This window comes from Cebus imitator, unplaced genomic scaffold (assembly GCF_001604975.1).
Source record: "Cebus imitator isolate Cc_AM_T3 unplaced genomic scaffold, Cebus_imitator-1.0 Scaffold136, whole genome shotgun sequence".
Taxonomy (NCBI): domain Eukaryota; kingdom Metazoa; phylum Chordata; class Mammalia; order Primates; family Cebidae; genus Cebus; species Cebus imitator.
The window spans coordinates 3,310,517-3,330,449 of record NW_016107451.1 but is presented as its reverse complement, the minus strand read 5'-3'; the positions used below and the strand labels follow the sequence as shown (position 1 = coordinate 3,330,449).

General features: G+C 42.5%; 3 protein-coding genes across 12 annotated transcripts in view; 2 read left to right on the top strand and 1 right to left on the bottom strand.

Moving 5' to 3' along the window:
• The window catches only part of ZMYND12 (zinc finger MYND-type containing 12), a 34,016-nt gene extending 32,648 nt beyond the window's left edge, over positions 1–1,368 (bottom strand). The window contains exon 1 of one of the 2 annotated variants that reach the window (XM_017541772.1): positions 997–1,368. In XM_017541772.1, the coding sequence (XP_017397261.1) occupies positions 997–1,106 (110 nt within the window). In that variant the 5' untranslated portion in view covers positions 1,107–1,368. The remainder of the gene's footprint in view (positions 1–996) is intronic. The other variant, XM_017541773.2, reaches the window with a different exon arrangement.
• PPCS (phosphopantothenoylcysteine synthetase) lies at positions 1,287–18,852 on the top strand. 4 transcript variants are annotated; one of them, XM_037743184.1, is made up of 3 exons: positions 1,287–1,381; positions 2,351–2,454; positions 5,140–5,942. In XM_037743184.1, exons 2-3 carry the CDS (start codon positions 2,362–2,364, stop codon positions 5,461–5,463), a joined length of 417 nt encoding a protein of 138 aa, XP_037599112.1. In that variant the 5' UTR covers positions 1,287–1,381; positions 2,351–2,361; the 3' UTR covers positions 5,464–5,942. The 4 variants fall into 4 exon arrangements, with proteins under 4 accessions (XP_037599112.1, XP_017397259.2, XP_017397258.2 ...); XM_017541770.2 differs by lacking the exons at positions 1,287–1,381; positions 5,140–5,942 and adding exons at positions 1,423–2,181; positions 18,557–18,852; XM_017541769.2 differs by lacking the exon at positions 1,287–1,381 and adding an exon at positions 1,423–2,181 and having other exon boundaries at positions 5,140–5,947.
• Positions 8,364–19,933, top strand: part of CCDC30 (coiled-coil domain containing 30) — a 188,876-nt gene continuing 177,306 nt past the window's right edge. For 2 of the 6 annotated variants that reach the window (XM_037743183.1, XM_037743176.1), the window contains exon 1: positions 8,365–9,036. The gene's annotated coding sequence lies outside the window, so the exon portion shown is untranslated. Of the gene's footprint in view, positions 9,063–19,933 lie in introns of all 6 variants that reach the window. The other 4 variants (XM_037743178.1, XM_037743182.1, XM_037743180.1 and 1 more) reach the window with 4 other exon arrangements.

Genomic DNA, 19,933 nt, shown 5'->3' with positions numbered 1-19,933 from the left:
ATATAGGTTTATGACTTAGGAAACAAAGTCACTCAGCTCTAAACTAGGTTTCTCGATATCAGCAACCTAACTGTTTTATTTCAGGCCCCAAATACTATCTCATCGAAAGCAAAGGTCAAGGGATATTATGTTGGATCCATGAAAACTGACTTTATCTTGTGCTACCCTCCCTACACCCTCACCATTTTAGCTGTGCACCAGACCTACTAGCCATCTTTCTATTTCTCAAACACACCAGCCTTTTCTTCCCAGCGCCTCCCTGTATTACTCTTCCCGCAGCCATTTCCATGGGCAATGTTCTTACTTTATCTTCAGATCAGTAGTCTACTCTCAGGAAAGCTGTCTGCCCAATCTCCCCTCGCATTTCCTTTATTTATATTATGACATCTATTACTCCCTGAAATTACCTTGTGTTCTATTTCTTTTCTTTTTTTTTTAGTGGCGTGATCTTGGCTCACTGCAATCTCTGCCTCCTGGATTCAAGTGATTCTCCTGCCTCAGCCTCCCGACTAGCTGGGATTACAGGCGCCCACCACCACGCCCTGCTAATTTTTGTATTTTTAGTAGAGATGGGGTTTCACTATGTTGGCCAAGCTTGTCTGGAACTCCTGACCTCAGGCGCTCCGCAGGCCTCGGCCTCCCAAAGTGCTGGGATTACAGGCGTGAATCACCGCGCAGGGCCTGTTTCTTTACTGATTTGTCTCCCACGTTAGAATGTTCAATCTTTGAAGGAACTGATCTACTGAGCTGCCCGAGTAACTGCACCTAAAATAATGCGTAACACATAGTAGGCCTTCAGAAAACATGAGTGACAAATGAGTAAATGGGAGATGAGGCAGACGAGGCCATAGGAGTCTTAGAAGCCTGTCTTATAGCCGTTTTGAGATGTCCCTTGCAGAACCAGGGGCCACCGCTAACGCAAAGTACACAAGCTAGACCCGGGACTGGGAGAGAGGGAGGGAGTTAAAGCGCGCAGGTGCCACTTTCGGGGCCTACCAGTAATAAGTGACTGTACAGGCCGCGCACACCCGCTCGGCTGGGGCTTCGCACACCTCACAGCAGAGCCTGCGCCCCTTTGGCACCGCCAGTGGGTAGATCACATTCATGGTACAGCAAGCGGTGTCGGCCTCTAAGACCGTTGCCCGGCAAGGAGACGCCGAACTCCGGCGTCACGTGACGATCGCGGGTCCACGTCCTTGCCAGTATTTCAAGGGCAGAAGGCGGCGGGACGTGACTCGACTAACATCTGGGGTCTATTGTTGAGGCTGCAAAAGGGAAAAAAGGAAAGAAAAAGAGGCACAAACCCCACAAGTCCCAGGTGTCAAAGGCCGAGAAACAGCTCCCAAGAAATCTGTGTCCCGGAAAGCCTGTACGGGGACCGGTAAGAGTCAAACATGGTCAGTTCTTCACCCGGGCTAGAAAACGAACGTGAGGAGCTCGACCCTACCAGATACCCACCCAGCCGGGGATCCCCCTCGTTTCAGTGTCACGTTCGCTGGACTCTAGGGCAGAACAACTGCGCATTTCCAGACATGGCGAGATCGAGACCTAGGGTCAAAACAAGGGTAGTGAACCGCCCACTCACTATCGCGCGGCGCGAGCACCAGGCACGGGAGAAGGGGCGTGGCGCGGCGGCCGCGGAGCGTGCGCAGGCGCAGTGCGCTGCGGCGCTGATAGCGGAAATGGACCTGGTAGCCGAGTTCCCCCAGCCTGCCGGTGCCGCGCGCTGGGCTGAGGTTATGGCTCGCTTCGCTGCCGGGCTGGGCGCTCAGGGCCGGCGGGTGGTGTTGGTCACGTCTGGCGGCACCAAGGTCCCACTGGAAGCGCGGCCCGTCCGCTTCTTGGACAACTTCAGCAGCGGGCGGCGCGGTGCAACCTCGGCTGAGGCCTTCCTAGCCGCCGGCTACGGGGTCCTGTTCTTGTATCGCGCTCGCTCCGCCTTCCCCTATGCCCACCGCTTCCCACCCCAGACTTGGCTGTCGGCTCTGCGGCCTTCAGGGCCAGCCCATTCAGGCTTGCTGAGCCTGGAAGCCGAGGAGAACGCACTCCCGGGTTTTGCTGAGGCTCTCCGCAGCTATCAGGAGGCTGCGGCTGCAGGCACCTTCCTGGCGGTAGAGTTCACCACTTTGGCGGACTATTTGCATCTGTTGCAGGCTGCGGCCCAGGCACTCAATCCGCTAGGTGCGTGCCCTAGGAGTATCCCTTTTGCCTGGAAGCAGCTCCTTTCTCTCCAGCCACTTGTCCCCTTACCTCCTGCTTACCCACGGATCTCAGCTGGGGAATCCGAGTTGAAAAGGCGCTGATCCTGTATCCCTCTCCGATTTGTTACACCTTGTTCTTCTCTTTGCAGGCCCTTCTGCGATGTTTTACCTGGCTGCGGCCGTGTCAGATTTCTATGTTCCTGTCTCTGAAATGCCTGAACACAAGATCCAGTCATCTGGGGGCCCACTGCAGGTGATGGGCGCTTCTCTTCCAGAGATCTGATCCCATATAACCAATCTTGGGTTAATTTCCTCTTGATCTGGAGATGGCCTTTCTGCATCTGTATGCACTAGGCACAGGGGATACAGAGATGAATAAGACACCGCCCTCCCTCATGGACCTCACAATCTAGTGAGGGAGCTGGACACAGACATAATTACAGTACAGAGTGATAAATGCTCTAGTGGAGGTATGTACAAAGTGCAGTCAGACCATGGGGCGAGTAAATTCTGGGGGAGTCGATGAAGCTTCTTGGAGGAGATGACTTGAACTGGGTTTTAAAAGATGAGCAGAGCCGGGTGCGGTAATCCCAACATTTTAGGAGGCTGAGGTGGTTGGAGCGCCTGAGATCAGGAGTTCAAGACCAGCATGGCCAACGTGGTGAAACCCCGTCTTTACTAAAAAAAAAAAATACAAAAGTAGCCGGCTGTGGTGGCGGGCACCTGTAATCCCAGCTACTGGGGAGGCCGAGGCAGGAGAATCGCTTGAACCCGGGGGGTGGAGTTTGCAGTGAGCCAAGATCATGCCATTGCACTCCAGCCTGGGTGACGATGAGAGTGAGACTCCGTCTCTCAAAAATAAAAAATAAAAAAAAATAAAGATGAGCAGAGAGTGTACAAAGTGGGAAATGTCATTCCAGGTGGAGAGTATGGCAGTTGGAATTTGGAAGTGGGTAGCGGGTTGTGAACCAAAGTGCTTTGGTAAGGCTGGAGAGCTGACTGAAGAGATGGCTTGCTTTGTAGAAGACTTCGTTTTCCTTTTTTAAGGAGCTTGGATTTTTTCTTGTGGAGCTAAGGGACACATAAGTAGGAGAATGAGGTAAAGTTTTTGTTTGAGAGCAACATTCTGGCATCAGTATGAAAGATGAAGTGGAGAGGGAGAAAGAGTGGGTAGATTAGTTGGGGGCTATTGTAGTTTAAGGAAGAAATATGGAGAACGTAGATGTGGTTGTGATTTTAGATGATCTGGTTTCTTGGAACCTTCGGGAGTTCTTAGTCGTTTATTGGGTGATACAGGTAGGATTGTATTAGGAGAAACTCTACCTGTGGGGCATTTGCCGACTTTGTAGAATAATTTATTGGGGTCCTACACTACTGTAGGACTTGGAGATGAAAGCAGTGAAAAGAAACATACCCTGCCCTTGTGTTGCTTCCTTTGCAGAGGAGACAATAAGTAAGTCAAATACATACCTCGTTTGGTAGTGATAAATGCTATAGAGAAAAATAAAGTGGTATATGATCCCTGTCACATTTACTAACAGCTTTTCTTTAGGGGAAATCCTGATGATTAACTTAGTGATTTCACACTTTTTAATCTCTGGGATCTTTAGTTTATCTCATATTTTTTAGTTCTATCTTTTTTTTTTTTTTTTGAGACAGAGTCTCCCTCTGTCACCTGGGCTAGAGTTCAGTGGCGTAATCTCAGCACACTTCAACCTCCACCTCCCGGGTTCAAGTGATTCTCTTGGCTCAGCCTCCCAAGTAGCAGTTCTGCCTTGAAAGTAACAAAACAACTCAACATTACCCTGAGAAGGGACTGGGGATGAGGTAGTAGGAGTTTTGGTCAAGTGAAAATAAAATCGGTTTCCTCACTGCTAAATTGTGTTACAAGTGACAATTTAAAAATGGAATCTAATAGCCATTCTGCCAGTGCAAGAAATATTTTAGGCTGAGAGGTTTAAAAACCCAACTGTAGGCTGGGCGCTGTGACTCACACCTGTTATCCCAGCACTTTGGGAGGCTGAGGTAGGCAGGTCACCTGAAGTTGGGACTTCGGGACCAGCCTGACCAACATGGAGAAACCCTGGCTCTACTAAAAATACAAAATCAGCCAGGTGTGGTGGCACATACCTGTAATCCCAGCTACCCAGGAGGCTGAGGTTGGAGAATTGCTTGAACCCGGGAGGTGGAGGTTGTAGTGACACAAGATTGCACCATTGCACTCCAGCCTGGGCAACAAGAGTGAAACTTGGTCTCAAAAAAACAAACCAATTTTTATTGGTTTCTGCCAAAGTAACATTTGTATGAACAGATTATTTGTTTATTTGAGGGTTTGGTTCAAAAATAAAGGGGCATGCTTGCGAAAATACTAATGGTGATAAGGGTAGCAGAGCAGAGCAGGGCTTATTCAGAAGATGTGGTTTGCTCCAGAATATGTATAGAGCCTTGAATTTAGGCATCACTGTGAACTCTACAGAGCCAAGGATTTTTTTGTTTGTTTGTTTGAGACAAAGTGTCACTCTGTTGCCCAGGCTGAAGTGCAGTGGCACAATCACAGCTCACTGCAGCCTCAGCCTCCCAGGCTCAAGTGATTCTCCCATCTCAGCCTCCTTAGTAGCTGGGACTACAGGTGGGTGCCACCATGCTTGGCTAGTTTTTTTAATTTTTTGTAGAGACACGGTTTTGCCATGTTCCCCAGGCTGGCCTTGAACTGGGCTCAAGAGATCCACCCACCTTGGCCTTCCAAAGTGCTGGGATTACAGGCCAAGCCACTGTGCCCCCTCCCCCACAGGCTTTTAAAACAGCATTTAATTGAAAAGTTTGACAATTGAGAAATCCCACTTAAATTTGATTCCTTCGTTTCCATAGTTTCCCATGAGATTGACCTGGTAGGTAATGACCATTGTTTGCTTATTAAGCTTTTCTTTTTCCAATACAGATAACAATGAAGATGGTGCCAAAAATGCTTTCTCCTTTGGTTAAAGATTGGGCTCCCAAAGCGTTTATAATTTCCTTTAAGTTGGAGACTGACCCCTCCATTGTAATTAATCGAGCTCGGAAGGCTTTGGAAATTTATCAGCATCAAGTGGTTGTGGCTAATATCCTTGAGTCACGACAGTCCTTTGTGTTTATTGTAACCAAAGATTCGGAAACCAAGTTACTGCTATCAGAGGAAGAAATAGAAAAAGGCATAGAGATAGAAGAGAAGATAGTCGATAATCTTCAGTCTCGACATACAGCTTTTATAGGTGACAAAAACTGAAGTAAAAAGCCCTTACGGGATCAAAAATTGTTCAGGGCTCTTACAGATGGTGAAAACTATGATAAAACCTTTGCTTTCATATGGATAGATAAAATGAAAAGGGAAAAGGCAGTGGTGTGCAGGCAAATAAGGTTTGGTATTTGTCTTTTAATGAGGACACCTGATACACTCACCTGACTGTCATCTTGATTTTGAAATTGAACACTAGAACTGTTTCTCACCTTTAAAAAGAAGAGCTTATTGGGAATTACATATTCCTTAAAATATACATGGGGGCCTGAATATCGTCTGTCTTTATACTGTAAAAAGAGGATTATGGATGCATGAATGGCCATGCTTTGGAGATAAAATATTTGTTGAGTGCCTACTGTGTGTCAGGCCCTGTGCTGAGCCATGAGGATTAAAAAGATGAATAAACATGTCTTGTTTGGGAAATGGATGTATAAAAAATTAAGTGCAATAAAGTGTCCAAAAGCTGACTCAATGGAAAGGATGTTGTTTTTTTGGAAATTGATGAAGCATAGGAGTAGGAGAAGATACCTCCCTGAAGATAGACAATGGTGAGCTTTTTGCTTCTTATTCTAGATTTACCTCACATTTGGGTAACAGTTTACATTTCAAGTATTTTAGGACTACTCTTCAGCTTAACTTAACATGGCCTTCTACCTGTTACCAGGCAGGGGTCACTTGGTGACCTCTGTCCTGAGGGAGGCATTACAGTGTGGGCTAGGAGTCAACTTAGCCAGCTGTGCCACCTATTCGTTTTATAAACTTAGGCATTTGACTTAATCTCAGTGTCCACATGCATAAAATGGGGATAATCTCTGCAAAGTAATGCCATTTATTGTGAGAATTAAATGAAATCGTGAACAGAAAGCATCAGTCTGGGTGCCTAGCACTTGCTTCACACGGACTAAATGGTTGCAGTTAGTGTTTTTCTCACTTAACAAAGCAGTGTTACACCAGTAGCCTACCTAATCTTTGAATCCTTGAGACTCTTTGAAAAACTTTCAGTACTTCTCTTGCTGTCCTGGATTTTGGGTTGGGAGTGCACAAGTAGTGTAGTGCAAAAAAATTCCCTAAATGATCTCTAGGATAGTCCAGGGTGCAATTTGAAAAATTAGCATTAATGAGTAAGGTAGAAGCAGGTACTGTGTTTCACATAAATATTTGACTTAAAGTACAATTCATGGTGTTTCATGGAGTAGGGAAGGATCGCCCATGTGTCTCTCTGATAATAGAAGTACAATAAATTTAATTGAGAAGATTTGATAAGAAATTCTAAGATAGACTGAAATACTTCATTAATCAGGAAGCGTGACCTGGAGCAGAGGAGAAATAACTGCAGCAGTCCCTTTGGAAAAATACTTTTTTTTCCCCTTAGAGACAAGGTCTTGCTTTGTCACCACGTTGGAGTGCAGTGGCCCAATCATAGTTCACTGTAACCTTGAACTCCTGGGCTCGAGCACTCCTGCCACAGCCTTCTGAGTAGCTGAGACTGCAGGTGTCTGCCATCATGCCTGGCTAAATATTTTATTTTTCACAGATACAAGGTCTTAACTATCATACCCAGGATTCTTTGACAAAGATTTTAAATGAACTTCAGGACCAATTTGCAAAACCCCAAAAGCAACAGGCTCTGTCAGCAGTGGCTGCGGTACTGAAGGGCAAGAAGTAGAATATGTTCTCTGCATTTAGAGCTTCATGTGGATGATGACTCATCATCTTTGGATGTACAATGGGGATATGTGGGGCTAAAAGTAGAAGTGATCCTGTTTGTTTTTACCATAATTATTACTTCCTTTGGGAACCATTTTACATCTTCTCTTGTTAACGCTTAAAAACAACCAGTGTTCTACATGAAATTATTTAGTGTTTTCTGCTTCAGTTTAATTTATATTCAGAGTACTTAAAAAGATTATTTACACAAGTAAAAATTCCAGGGTAGTGGAGGGCAGAGAGTGAGAGTGTATGAGAGTGTATGTGTTTTAACAGCAAATGGAAGTGTATAGAGAAAAGGAACATGAGTCAATGAGGGTAAGTAGGAACCTGATTTTGGATGGAGGATCAAGGAATGTTTCCCTAAGTAGGTGATACTTAAACTGATAAACAGGAGTTAAGTGAGCTACAGGTGGTGATGGTGAGCAATTTTAGTTCAGAAAAAACACTTGCAAGAGGTCCAGTGCCAGAAGGAGAGGTTGAGACACTTATGTAAAGAGTAAGATATGTCCAAATAATGCATGTAGAACCAGCACAGATTTGGAAAAGTATCCTCTTGGGGAACTAGAATAAGACCAAGAAGTGTGTTTGGAATACTAGCAAAGCAAGGGCCTCCAAAACATAAGTAAAATTGAGCTTTGATAAGAATTTCAATAAGAGTATCTAAAAAGATGATGTAAATTGAGTATGTTAAATTTTGTGTCCTAAGTTTTTATTTTGCATTACATAAGTGGGGGAGATAAGGTTCAATTTTCAGTGGTAGGACTTCTGAAGGGCTTCAGCCTTAGGGATAATTCTAGTCAAGCCCAGTTTCTTCCTTTTAACAATAATAAGCTGGGTCCAAAACTTGTGATTTATCTTGCATGCCCCACATGGCTAGTGACACGCTCTAGGCCTAAAATTCAGAACTCTTGACCTAGCACTCCCTGCCCCTTTAAGAATGAAGGCATTTACAGGAAAAAAAAAAATCCAAGGTTACTAGGCTGGGGCTCTAGCTGAGGCCTGGCGGGAAGCTCTTCCAGAACTAGAATGCCCCAAGACAAAATGCATTTGCTAAATCGCAAACGCGTGACATGACGTTACCATGGTTACAGCTGTCTCCAAAGCCAATGGAATGAGTCGTACTATCGATACGGCCGGGACAACTCCGCCCCTGGCCCGAATGCCAATGGTGTGAGCCGTAACAACAGTCTCCTCAAGAAGCACAGTCTCTGGCGCTAGTGGCGTGCGTCGTCTCTATGGTTCCCGCCGGAAGGACGCCTTTGCGTCTCTGCGGCTAGCGTGGTTGCCATGACGTCCGGGTCTCCGCCAGCAACTGCGCCTTGTCGCTGAGCGCCTAGGGACCAAGCGACCCCGGGACCCTCGCGGCACCCTCCGCAGGAAAATTTCCGACTTGGTTCCTGAGGTTCCTGCGGAGGAAAGCACCCATCCTCCCCTCTTTTCCGCATTCTGGGCCTTTTCCTTTTCTCTCCCCAGTATGGCCCGAAACTACAGAAGGGGATCCCCTACTGGCCCGGCATGTCTAGTCCCGGGTTTGAGTGATTCCGCCTGAGGTAGGATTCGCCCGTTTCCCCGGAACCAGCTGCCACAAGCATTTAGTATTAGGCTGCCGCTGTTTATTAGAGCGGGCTTAGAACACCCTCAGCGAGGTAGGTCGGCGTTCCTTTTCTCGCTTAAAGGTGAGGTCTCGAGACGCGCCCCTGACGGCGCCAGAAGGTCCAGGCCACTACAAAGTCCACAGAGGCGCAGTTTCCCCTACGTTAGGCCCGCGAATAAAGAACTGCTGTTTCTGATTTTTTGGCCGATGTTCATCATGCAGAACATTGAATCCCGATGAAGATTTGGAGGCCTTTTGTATCCTCAACATCAGAGGTTATGAAGTCAGTTACCTTCTGCCTTTCAAGCTACAACCTTTTCCACTTCTCTCATCATTCCAAGCACCAGTTTTCTCATCCTGCTTATTTCACAGCCATTTTAACCTTTCCCTGTTCACGCTGCACATTATTGAATGTCCATTCGTCTCCACCACCCCTGTCATCTACAGACCACCTCCTTCTGCTTTCCTGCCGCAATGCTTTGTGTTCCTAAGTATTTCGCATTCTCCAGCTCTGCAGTCATTGGGAAGATTTTCTGTCTTTCTTTGCACTATGGCAAACTTTCAGTCTTGGGTAGAGACTAGGAGAAGTGCACATTGGTAAATATAAACATTAAATACGGCAAGCCGAGTGCGTTTTGAAAATGGAAAAAAAAATCAAAATTGCAGCGTTGGACCTATTTCAGGCTTATATAACGAACTAAGGTTGTTCCTTGTTTAATTAAGTTTTGTTGATGTGTTTATCAATGTGAAAAGCGCATTCAAAATGATCATGTAAGACAGGATTTCACCTTTAAGCCCATATGAACCCAACATTGGGGATATAATATAATTTTCTGGAGAGGAGATAATTGAAATAGTACTTGTGCCTTCTTTTTCCTGTCAGTTTCTGAATCAGAAAACATTCTTTGTGATGTAAGCCAAGAAACAAAAACAATACGGAGTGATTGAAAATAAATATTTTTGGCAAGGGAGCAGACACAATAGTTCTAAAAAGGCTGGAACAGAGGGCCGTAAATATGGCATAAGATTAATTTAGATCCAGTGCAATTTTATTTTAACTTGGACAGCTTGACTTAATTTGTCTTACAATATGCGTTCCTTGTTGAATCTTACTATTTCTTCTTCAGTATTCAGTTTTAAAAGTAAACCTATTTTGAGGATATGGAGAACATAGACATTTTAAACAGCTATTTGGGGCCATAATGATTTGGATATTTTGACTTCTCAGGCCAACCGAAGCAGTTGTTTGTGATGTGAGCCAGGTCAAGTTTTTAAATACTGAGAAATTCAGCTTTCTCTTCTAGAATAGATAGGAAAACAAAAACAGGTTCTGCAGCCTTTTCAATCTTGGACATTAAATTGGAACTGGATAAACTCTAACTCTTGATAAAAGAGAATGTTAGATGCTATATTGTAAGGGGCTTTCCTTTCCTCTTCTAATATATATTTATTGAATAAACATTATTATGGCAAGTCACAAATTTTTTTGTTTTTTTTTGTTTTTTTGAGATGGAGTTTCACTCTTGTTACCCAGGCTGGAGTGCAATGGCGCGATCTCGGCTCACCGCAACCTCCGCCTCCTGGGTTCAGGCAATTCTCCTGCCTCAGCCTCCTGAGTAGCTGGGATTACAGGCACGCACCACCATGCCCAGCTCATTTTTTGTATTTTTAGTAGAGACGGGGTTTCACCATGTTGACCAGGATGTTCTTGATCTCTTGACCTCATGATCCACCCGCCTCGGCCTCCCAAAGTGCTGGGATTACAGGCTTGAGCCACCGCGCCCGGCTAAGTCACAAATTTAAAAAATGTTTAACCTGGGCAAACGTGGCAAAAACCTGTCTCTACAAAAAATGCAAAAAATAAGCCAGGCATGGTGGAGTACTCCTGTAGTCCTGGCTACTCTGGAGGCTGAGGTAGGAGGATCACTTGAGCCTGGGAGGTCAAGGCTGTAGTGAGCTATGATAGCACCACTGTACTCCAACCTGGGCAACAGAGTGAGATCCTGTCTTTAAAAAAAAAAAAAGAATCCTGTCATTCTAACACAGTTTTAAACCTGGGGAAGGGGTGTTTTGCCCCCTTTGAGACATTTGGCAATGTATGAAAACATTTTTAGTTGCCACAACTGGGGATGTTCTACTGGCCTCTAGTTGGTAGAGACCAGGTATGCTGCTCCACATCCTATTATGCACAGAGCTGCCTCCATAACAGCTCAGAATGTCAATAGTGCCAAGGTTGAGAAACTCTGTCCTAACATATCAACAATTTATTTTTTTGTTCTGTGTCAGTCTTGCTCAGATGTGTACACTTTTACATAGTTATGTATTTTACCTTTCTTTTTCACTTAATTTTATATTTTAAACATTTTTCACATTGCTACACTTTTCAACTTTTGAAAAAAGTGTACTAATTTTGAGAATTGAAAAACTGTACATAATATGTATTGTATTTAAGATGTCTGTGAGTTTTAAATTATATTTGTGTGAAAGGAATGGAAAATAGAAGAAAAAATGATTAGAGTGAAAAGTCACCTGACTGGATATTTCTGTTTTTGTGGCTGTGCTATATGCTTTGTTCCCCAGTGTCACTCAAAGACCTTGGAATCCAAAGCTCATCCTTTGCTCAGAGGCAGATGTGCTATAGCATAAGATAGGGTCCTGACCCCTGCAATGCAGTTGGAGAGTACCTACTAGGAGAAAAACCGAGTAGATTGCATGCATTCTTCTTGCCCTCTTCTCGTTTAAAATTCTTTGTCTCTGTCTCAGTTTGCTTTGACAGCTTTACCACCTTGTTCTTTACATCTAGAAGTTTTTGGAGGCCTAAAACCACTTCAGGATGCACTTTTTCCGAGAGAGTGGATTTTTAAGAGATTTAATGAGCATTTACTTAGTATCTACTTTGGACAGAATAGTATTCTTTTGTTGCTGTTGTTGAGAGATTCTTGCTGTGTCACCCAGGCTGGATTACAGGGGCAAGATGTCGGCTCACTGTAGCTTCTGCTTCCCCGGTACCAGCAGTTCTCCTGCCCCAGCCTCTCAAGTTGCTGGGATTATAGGCACATGCCACCACGCCCAGCTAATTTTTGTATTTTTAGTAGAGATGAGGTTTCACCGTGTTGGACAGGCTTGTCTCGAACTCCTAACACAGGTGATCCGCCTGTCTCAGCCTCCCAAAGTGCTGAGATTACAGGCAGGAGCCACCGCGCCTGGCCAAGAACAGTATTCTCATTTACTTTGTTGTGTGGCAATTTTAGGTACAGTTTAAATGTCAGAGCATTTATAATTCAATTATATAATCTCAAGATCTGGTTTACTAGAATTTAAAAATTAATCATCAGGTCTCAATACATCCACTGGGAAAATGTTTGGGGATCTCATAGCACCATTCCAGGCAGAGTGACCTGAATGTCAAAAATTGTGGAAATATAAGCAGCATGATGGGGACCAATAAATATACTGACATGAATGGCTAATGTCAAAGAGTAGCAGAAGGCAAGGCTAGAGAGACTGGCAGGAACCAGATTGTGAAGAATCTCTGGTCCCAAGCTAAGGGGTTTCAACTCTACCTGAAAGTAAGGAGGTGGTTAAGCAGCAAGTAATTTGCATTTGGGAAGATCAGCCTGGAGTTTTGCTGAGGACAGATTGGATGGGGGCCAGCCTGGCAGCAGGAACATCAGTTAAGGATGTTGTTACACTAAACTGAGCAAATAGTGAGTCAAGCCTAAACTAAGGTGGTAACCCTAGACATGGAGAGGATGAATTAGAAAATGATAAAATAACTACTGCAAATTCAGTAACTGGTTGCATACCAGAGTAGGAATAGGAAGGAGGATCAAAGATGACTCCTAGGTTTCTGGCTTGGAAAACTATGTTGATAGTGACTTTAACTACAAAATACATTAGGAGGAGGGAAAGATGAATAGATTATTCAAGCTGAGTTGTTCACTAGCCAACTGGACACGCATTATTGGTCTTAAACAGTAGACTCATATTGCCCTCCTCGCTTATAACTTCTTTTCTGGAACTTGCATCTCTCTGGCAAATCTTGTTTGAAGAGTAGACCCTCAGGGGCCATATTTGTACCCCTACTTCCAACCCATTCCATGTACAACTGACTGAATGGGGAAAATACAGGTAACTTTGGAGAAGGGGGCACAACCAATTGTCTCTCTCAAAAATTTGAACTAAGAGATACTAAGATAGAAATGGCTTAATCTAAAAAGTTACATAGGCTACGGACTTGAATAGCTGTTTTCAGTCTTGCTGATGAGCAAGCAGATGAAGTTCATCTCTGTAGAGGAGCAAGAAGAGTAAACTGACAGGGAAGCTCAGAGACAAAAGACCTCCTGGGTCAGGAGAGACTGTTGATGGTTGTGTAGTTCCATATCCAGTTTCTGTGTAGCCATATTTAGTTTCCAGCATGTGTCCTTGTACCTCTTCCACTCAATAACCCTCATATAGTAGTTGGGATTGGCTGGTGTGTGAGGGACAGAAAGCCCAAAATAATAATGCATTGAAAAAGAAAGAAATTTATTCCTCCCACATAAAAGTCAAGAAGAAAGCAATCTACATTGGGTAGAGCAGCACCTTGAAATGGGCAGAGACCCAGGTTTCTTCTCTCCTGATGTTATAGCATGTGGTTTCCAGCTATGGTGTCCAGGATGGCTGCCCAAGCTTCAGCTATCTTGTCTGAATCCCAGCTAGTAGAAAGGAGGAAGGAGCAAGAAAACGGGGCATCATGTTCCTAAAGGATAGTTTCTGGAAGCAGCACATAGTTCCATTTACACCCATTGGTCAGAACTTGGTCACCTGTATCTTTCAGTAAGGAAGTCAGCCTTGTGATCAGTCAAAAAAACTTAATGTCTTATTTCTGTGGAAGAAGGGAATAGTGAATATTAAAGGCCATCGGCAGTCTCTGCCACACTCACCTGTATTTGTTCCAGCTTCAGTGTGTTTCGGTTTCTTGCCACTTCTAGATTGATCTGGAGCATAGTAGAGAGAGATTCTTGTTTAATCTTCCAAACAACCCAGTGTGGTAGGCATTACTATTACAGCATTACCAAGTAGCAAAGCCAAGGTTTGAGCCAAGTTAGACTCCTGCGCCCAAGCTGTTAATCACATGGTAGTGAGAAGGGCAGAGAGCTAAAGGCAATGTTCGTAGAAATGGCAGCATTTGAAGGGATAGAAGAGGAGGAACCAAGGAAGAATACCGAGAAGGAAAGGCTAGAGATGTAGCGGCCAAAACAGGAGAAAGTGACATCACAGAACAGAAAAAAACTTTCAGAGAAGGAGTGAAGAGGTATGGCAAAGAGATCGTATGTTGAAACAAACAAAAACAGGGCCAGACACAGTGGCTCATGCCTGTAATCCCAGCACTTTGAGAAGCTGAAATGGGAGGATCACTTGAATGCAGATGTTCAGTTCCAACCTGGGCAACATATCAAGACCCTTGTCTCTACAAAAAAATAATTTAAAAAATAAGATGGGCATGTGGTACACTCCTGTAGTCCTAGTTCTTCAGGAGGCTGAGGTGGGAGGATCACTAGAGCCCAGGAGTTTGAAGCTGTAGTGAACTATGGATGTGGCATTTTGAGTTCATTGTTGACTGATAATTTGAGTACAATGGTAAGGACAGAAGGCAAAATGCAGTAAGTGTGGGAGTGTGGAAGCCAAACACAGAAGCCAAAATATAGGAGTGTGAGAGACAAATTGTCCAAAAGAGGACAGTAGCTAGAGAGGTATATGGTGGGGCCAAAAGAAGGTTATTTTTTTATATCTTTAAGATTGGAGACCTCTTGAGCTGAGGGCAAGAGATCAGTAGAGAAGGAAATAAGGAACACAGAAAAGAAAATGCTTCCTTAGGGAAGCAGTATGGGATGGGGCCTAGAATATAGGTAAAGGGATTAACCTTGATCAGGAGGATGGGAAGGTCTTACTGAGAAGAGAAAGAGGACAGGATGGTTAAAGATGAAGGTTGGTATGTTGGTGAGGAGAAGCAGCTGACAGCTTTATGATGACCTTAGTTTTACTAGTTCCCTGGAAGATAAGGTCATTTGTCAAGAGTGAGGGGAGAGGTGAGATTTTCAGTTTGATGGGAAAGGTGAAAGTTTTGAATAGTTGCTGAGTGAAAAAATGGCAGTAGAAACTAGCAACTCGTAAATGACCCAGTGATTGAGAAGCTTGGCTCAGACCAGAGGCCATGAATTTGTAATTGTTCAAGTTTGCATGCTTGTTTGATTTCATTCTTTACCAGCACTCAGAAACCTAAAGTAGTGGGAAAATAGTCAAATCCATGAACTTTTCCAGGGCTCAGATTTGGAAGGAAGGCGGGATAAAGGGTTGTAAGATAACTGGAGATGTTGGTGAAGTATTAAAATGATCCCCAGTTGGGTTTAGGCTTGAGGGGCAAACGAAGTCAAAGAGTATCTGATAGTTTGAGAGAGGATGTAATGGTCCAGAGACTGGAGGTCTCACTGTAATTGTAGAATTACTTTAAGAAAGCAACTGCTTCACACCCAATAGGATGGCAACTTTTTTTGAAAGAAAAAAAAAAGTAACCCAAAGTAAGTGTTGACAAGGATGTAAGATATTAGGACCTTTTGCATTGCTGGTAGGAATGTAAAATGGTACAGCTACAGTAGAACATGATATGACAGTTCCTCAAAAAAAGAAGTTAAACATAGAATTATATATCTACCAATTTCACTCCTTCATATGTAGCCCAAAGAATTGAAAGCAGGGACTCAGATACTTTTACACCACTATTCGCAGCAGCATCATTCACAATAGTTGAAAGGTGGAAACAACCCCAGTGCCCACCAACAGGTGAATGTATAAGTGAAATGTGATATGTACGTACAATGGAATATTATTCCATCTTAAAAGGAGATGAAATCCTGAAATTCTGACTAGTAATACAGCATGGATGAACCTTGAAGACATTATGCTTTGTGAAATAAGCCAATACAAAAGGGCAAATATTGTATGATTCCACTTCTGTGGGTTATACAAAATAGGCAGGCTTATAGAGACAGAAAATACAATAGAGATTCCCAGGGGCTCAGGAAGAGGGGAATGAGAAGTTATTGTTTGATGGGTATAGAGTTTGTGTTTGGGATAATGAAACATTTCTGGAAACGATAGTGATGGTTAGACAACATTGTGATTATACTTCATGCCACGGAATTCTAACAGTTAAAAATGGTTAAAATGGTAAATTTTAGGTTATATATATATTGCAACAATTAAGAAAAAGAGGAGCAAGATGCATGGAAGGTGTTAGTCAGACAGAGACACATGGAGTTTAGGATGGCAGGGTTTCGACATTAGTTCAGGTTGTGATCAGGACTCTGGTGTAGCCATGAGGATGGGCGGTTAAATAAAATGGTGAATAAAGATCACTGGCATTGGAAGGATGGTCAAGTGAAGGAGCTTGAGTGATTTGTGCCCTTGGGTATTAACCTGAAGCTTACACTGTCCTCCTGATCAGCAAGGATCAGATCCAAAGGCATTTTCCAATATCCCCAATCCTTTTTTCCTTTCAACTTCCTGCAACCTAAGGCTCCTCTGTTCCACCCCTACAGCATAGGGATTATGCTGTTTGGGCAAGCAACCCACAGTACAGGACTTATAATAATTTAAGGATTTATTTTCTAATTACAACCTCATTAGTTTATCACAATGGCTTTTAGCACTTTGAGGTATTTTCTTCCAGTCTTTGTGTGTCTAGTTATAATAATACTTTTACATTCTGCTTTATCTGTTAGCATTATCACATAAGCATTTTTCCATATTGCCAAATAGTCCTCATAGGATGCTATGTATTCTTAGTATCTTGGATTCTCTGCTACCCAGGACTAAAACCACAAGTTAACTGTCTGATGCTCGGAAACCTTGTGGGGAGAAGGGGGAGAATATGAGTGGGAACCAGGTGAAGGAAGTGGGGGGACAAAAGAAAATGTTTAGTTATATATTCTGAGGAGGACCCACAGAGGTGCAGGATGAAAAAGTCTTGGGTTCTTTTTCATCAGTAAGAGTATCAGCTGATAATTAAAACCATGTATTGTCTATAAATACTGTTGATGTGGAAATGGCAAGACTCTAGAAAACTTAGTGATCAAGGAGAAAAATAATAAAAACATGGTTTTACTTTTAAAAAGCAAAATAGTATATGTGGACTGAAGTACAATAACAGTTATGTCTGTCACTGCAATTTGGGTAGGATTAACTTGGTTAAAAGTTGTGTTTGATTAGAACAGCAAGTCTTATTCATAGTTAGTGATCTAATCACTTGAGGTCAGGAGTTTGAGACATGAACTCCTGGCCAACATGGTGAAACCTCATCTCTACTAAAAATACAAAAATTAGCCAGGTGTGGTGGTGCATGCCTGTAATCGCAGCTACTCGGGAGGCTGAGACGGGAGAATCGTTTGAACACAGGAGGTAGAGGTTGCAGTGAGACGAGATCATACCACTGTGCTCCAGTCTGAATGACAGATCAAGACTCAAAAACAAACAAAAAAAAAGTTAGTGGTTCTGGTGATGCAGATACCGCTTCATCAATCAGCGGATACTTATCTTTCACATACTGTCGTAGCACAAACTGTTATGTCATGATTGCTTGTCCTAAAAAATTTAAAGACAATATTGATAGCAAGCTTAAAGAAGTTGCAGAAGAGAACTGAATGACTAAGAAGTCAGCATAAATTATAAGACGTATTCTGTGAGTAAAATAAATATTGATAGTACAGAATTAGGGGCCTTTATAGCTTCCAGAGGAGTCCTTTTATTTCTAAATTTGCAATAAGAGAAACAAAGACTTCTTTGGACTTTAAAAAAGAAACAGCCCTTTGGGAGACTTCACATTATTATTGTTATTATTATTATTATTATTTTATTTATTTATTTTTTTGAGACAGTTTCGCTCTTGTTACCCAGGCTGGAATGCAATGGCGTGATCTTGGCTCACTGCAACCTCTGCTTCCTGGGTTCAAACAATTCTCCTGCCTCAGCCTCCCGAGTAGCTGGGACTACAGGCGTGCGCCACCATGCCCAGCTTATTTTTGTATTTTTAGTAGAGACAAAGTTTCAGCATGTTGACCAGGATGGTCTTGATCTCTTGACCTCGTGATCCACCCGCCTCGGCCTCCCAAAGTGCTGTGCTGGGATTATAGGCGTGAGCCACCACGCCCGGCTGAGACTTCACATTACTAAGTTGCAAACTTCGGAACAGACAAAGCTTTTTTTTTTTCAAACACTCTTGTACATAATTTTCTTTAAATATATCATGTCATTTGTTATTTTAGAAGATATACAGTTGTTCAAAGCTTTAATTTTTTGGTATTATCAGCTGTTTCATTTAAGTGCTCATAACTGGGTAACAATAAGAAAACGAAAATAAACATTGTAGAGAGTCTGACTCTAGTCATGTATACTTAAATTTCTTTATTTCTGCTTTCAATTTTCCTTACATAGCTGCTTTGTATGTGCATTACCAGCTATATTTTGTTCTTTAGAAATATCTTGGATCTTCCGAGATATATATATATATATATATATATATATATATATATATATACACACATCCACATACATAAGTGTGGTGAAGAATTAGGTGACTTACTAGCGTTCTGTTACTAGTACCCTAAATACTAGTACTCTAATGAGAAGCCTAAGGTGGCAGCAACATAGATATCTTGCATCCTCAGTCATGGGTATGTATGTATGTATGTATGTATGTATGTGTGTATATATACACATATGCTTATGTCTTTTATCAAGGGAAGAGCTCAATTAGAAGACATACTTCACCATCTTGAAAAAGAAGACATCAACCCCCTTGCTGCTAAAGAACAACAACTCTGTTGGTGCTTATTCCAACCAGCACAGTAAAGACGGGCTGAGGACTGCTACCAGAAATATAGAAGAGCTTATAGTGAAGCACATGGAAGAAGCAAAAGAAGTAAGAACTAATAACATAGAGTTTTACAGACAGCTGCGATTTTGTTCATTGCCTTTCATTAAATTGATGTATTAAAAACTAATGTTTGACTATCAACTCTGTAGTTTGAAAAACACCCACATGTAGACTTTTTTGTTGTTGTTTAATGAAACACGGCAACAATCTGTGTTGTTTTCCAGTAGTAATACATGTATAAGATGTTGCCCACTGATGACTGGTTGAACGTCTAAACAGGACTGCTCCAGGTAGCTTATATTATCTTGGTAAACTCATCCTTCTTTCAGGAACTGACCTTCTAGGTGATTCTTTTCTTTAAAGGCTTAGAAACTAATGTTGGCATAGTATCAGCGGATCTGCTTCTCAGAGGTGGGCTTGTATTAACCAAACTCATAGAGATGAGACACGTCCTTATTAATTGACAATAAGAAATATAATTGCCAGAGGAACTAAACATGTATTTTTGGTGGCTGATGTATTCTTTTACAGGCACATTATGTGGGAAGCCAACTTTTAATTAGATGTTTACTTGGTGAACAAATGAGTCTAAATTTTTATGGCCTTGGCTGAGATAGCCAGGCTTCCACAATAGGGCTCTCTGTATCTACCCTCATTTCTGGACTTCATATCCTAGGCACCTAGTGCTTAGATGAGTAGATAAAGCTATTTTTTGACCCTATTGTTACCCTTTTGGATGTTTCCGATACTGATCAACATACTTTCTACATACTTTCTTTAAATGAACTAATTAATTATCTCAGGTTGCCTGGGAATCACTCTGCTATGTTTTCACATCTCAGCTCACACGGGTAATATTTTTCAATTTCATTCTTAAAGGACAGTCCAATTTCCAAATTCTAAAGAAGAATGCAGCTCCTTTAGAATGAAAAGCAGTATAATATCAAAGAGTGTGAAATTTAACATTAGACAGATGGGGGTAAAAAATTGCCTTTAGCATTATCTTTCTGTGTAACCATGGGCAAGTTACTCAACTGTTTTGGTCTTGAAATTTCTGTCTGTAAGATGGAGATGTTAATAGCGTCTTCAAAGGCATTTGTGAGATTTATACAGTGTGTATAATTTATACAGTGTGTATAAATTTCAAACATACTTGGCACCTAGCAAGTATTTCAATAAATTATAGCTATTATCATTAGAAATGGATATTGTTCCTGCCCTTTTAAAGAGGAAACTAAAGC

What these genes read in the sequence shown, in the direction of transcription:
- PPCS (XM_017541769.2), top strand. Translation starts at nt 1,533, where the DNA reads ATGGCGAGATCGAGACCTAGGGTCAAAACAAGGGTAGTGAACCGCCCA. An exon ending in CCAGGCACTCAATCCGCTAG is followed by an intron (nt 2,182 to 2,350) that starts GTGCGTGCCCTA and finishes TTCTCTTTGCAG; the next exon opens with GCCCTTCTGCGATGTTTTAC. An exon ending in CATCTGGGGGCCCACTGCAG is followed by an intron (nt 2,455 to 5,139) that starts GTGATGGGCGCT and finishes TTTCCAATACAG; the next exon opens with ATAACAATGAAGATGGTGCC.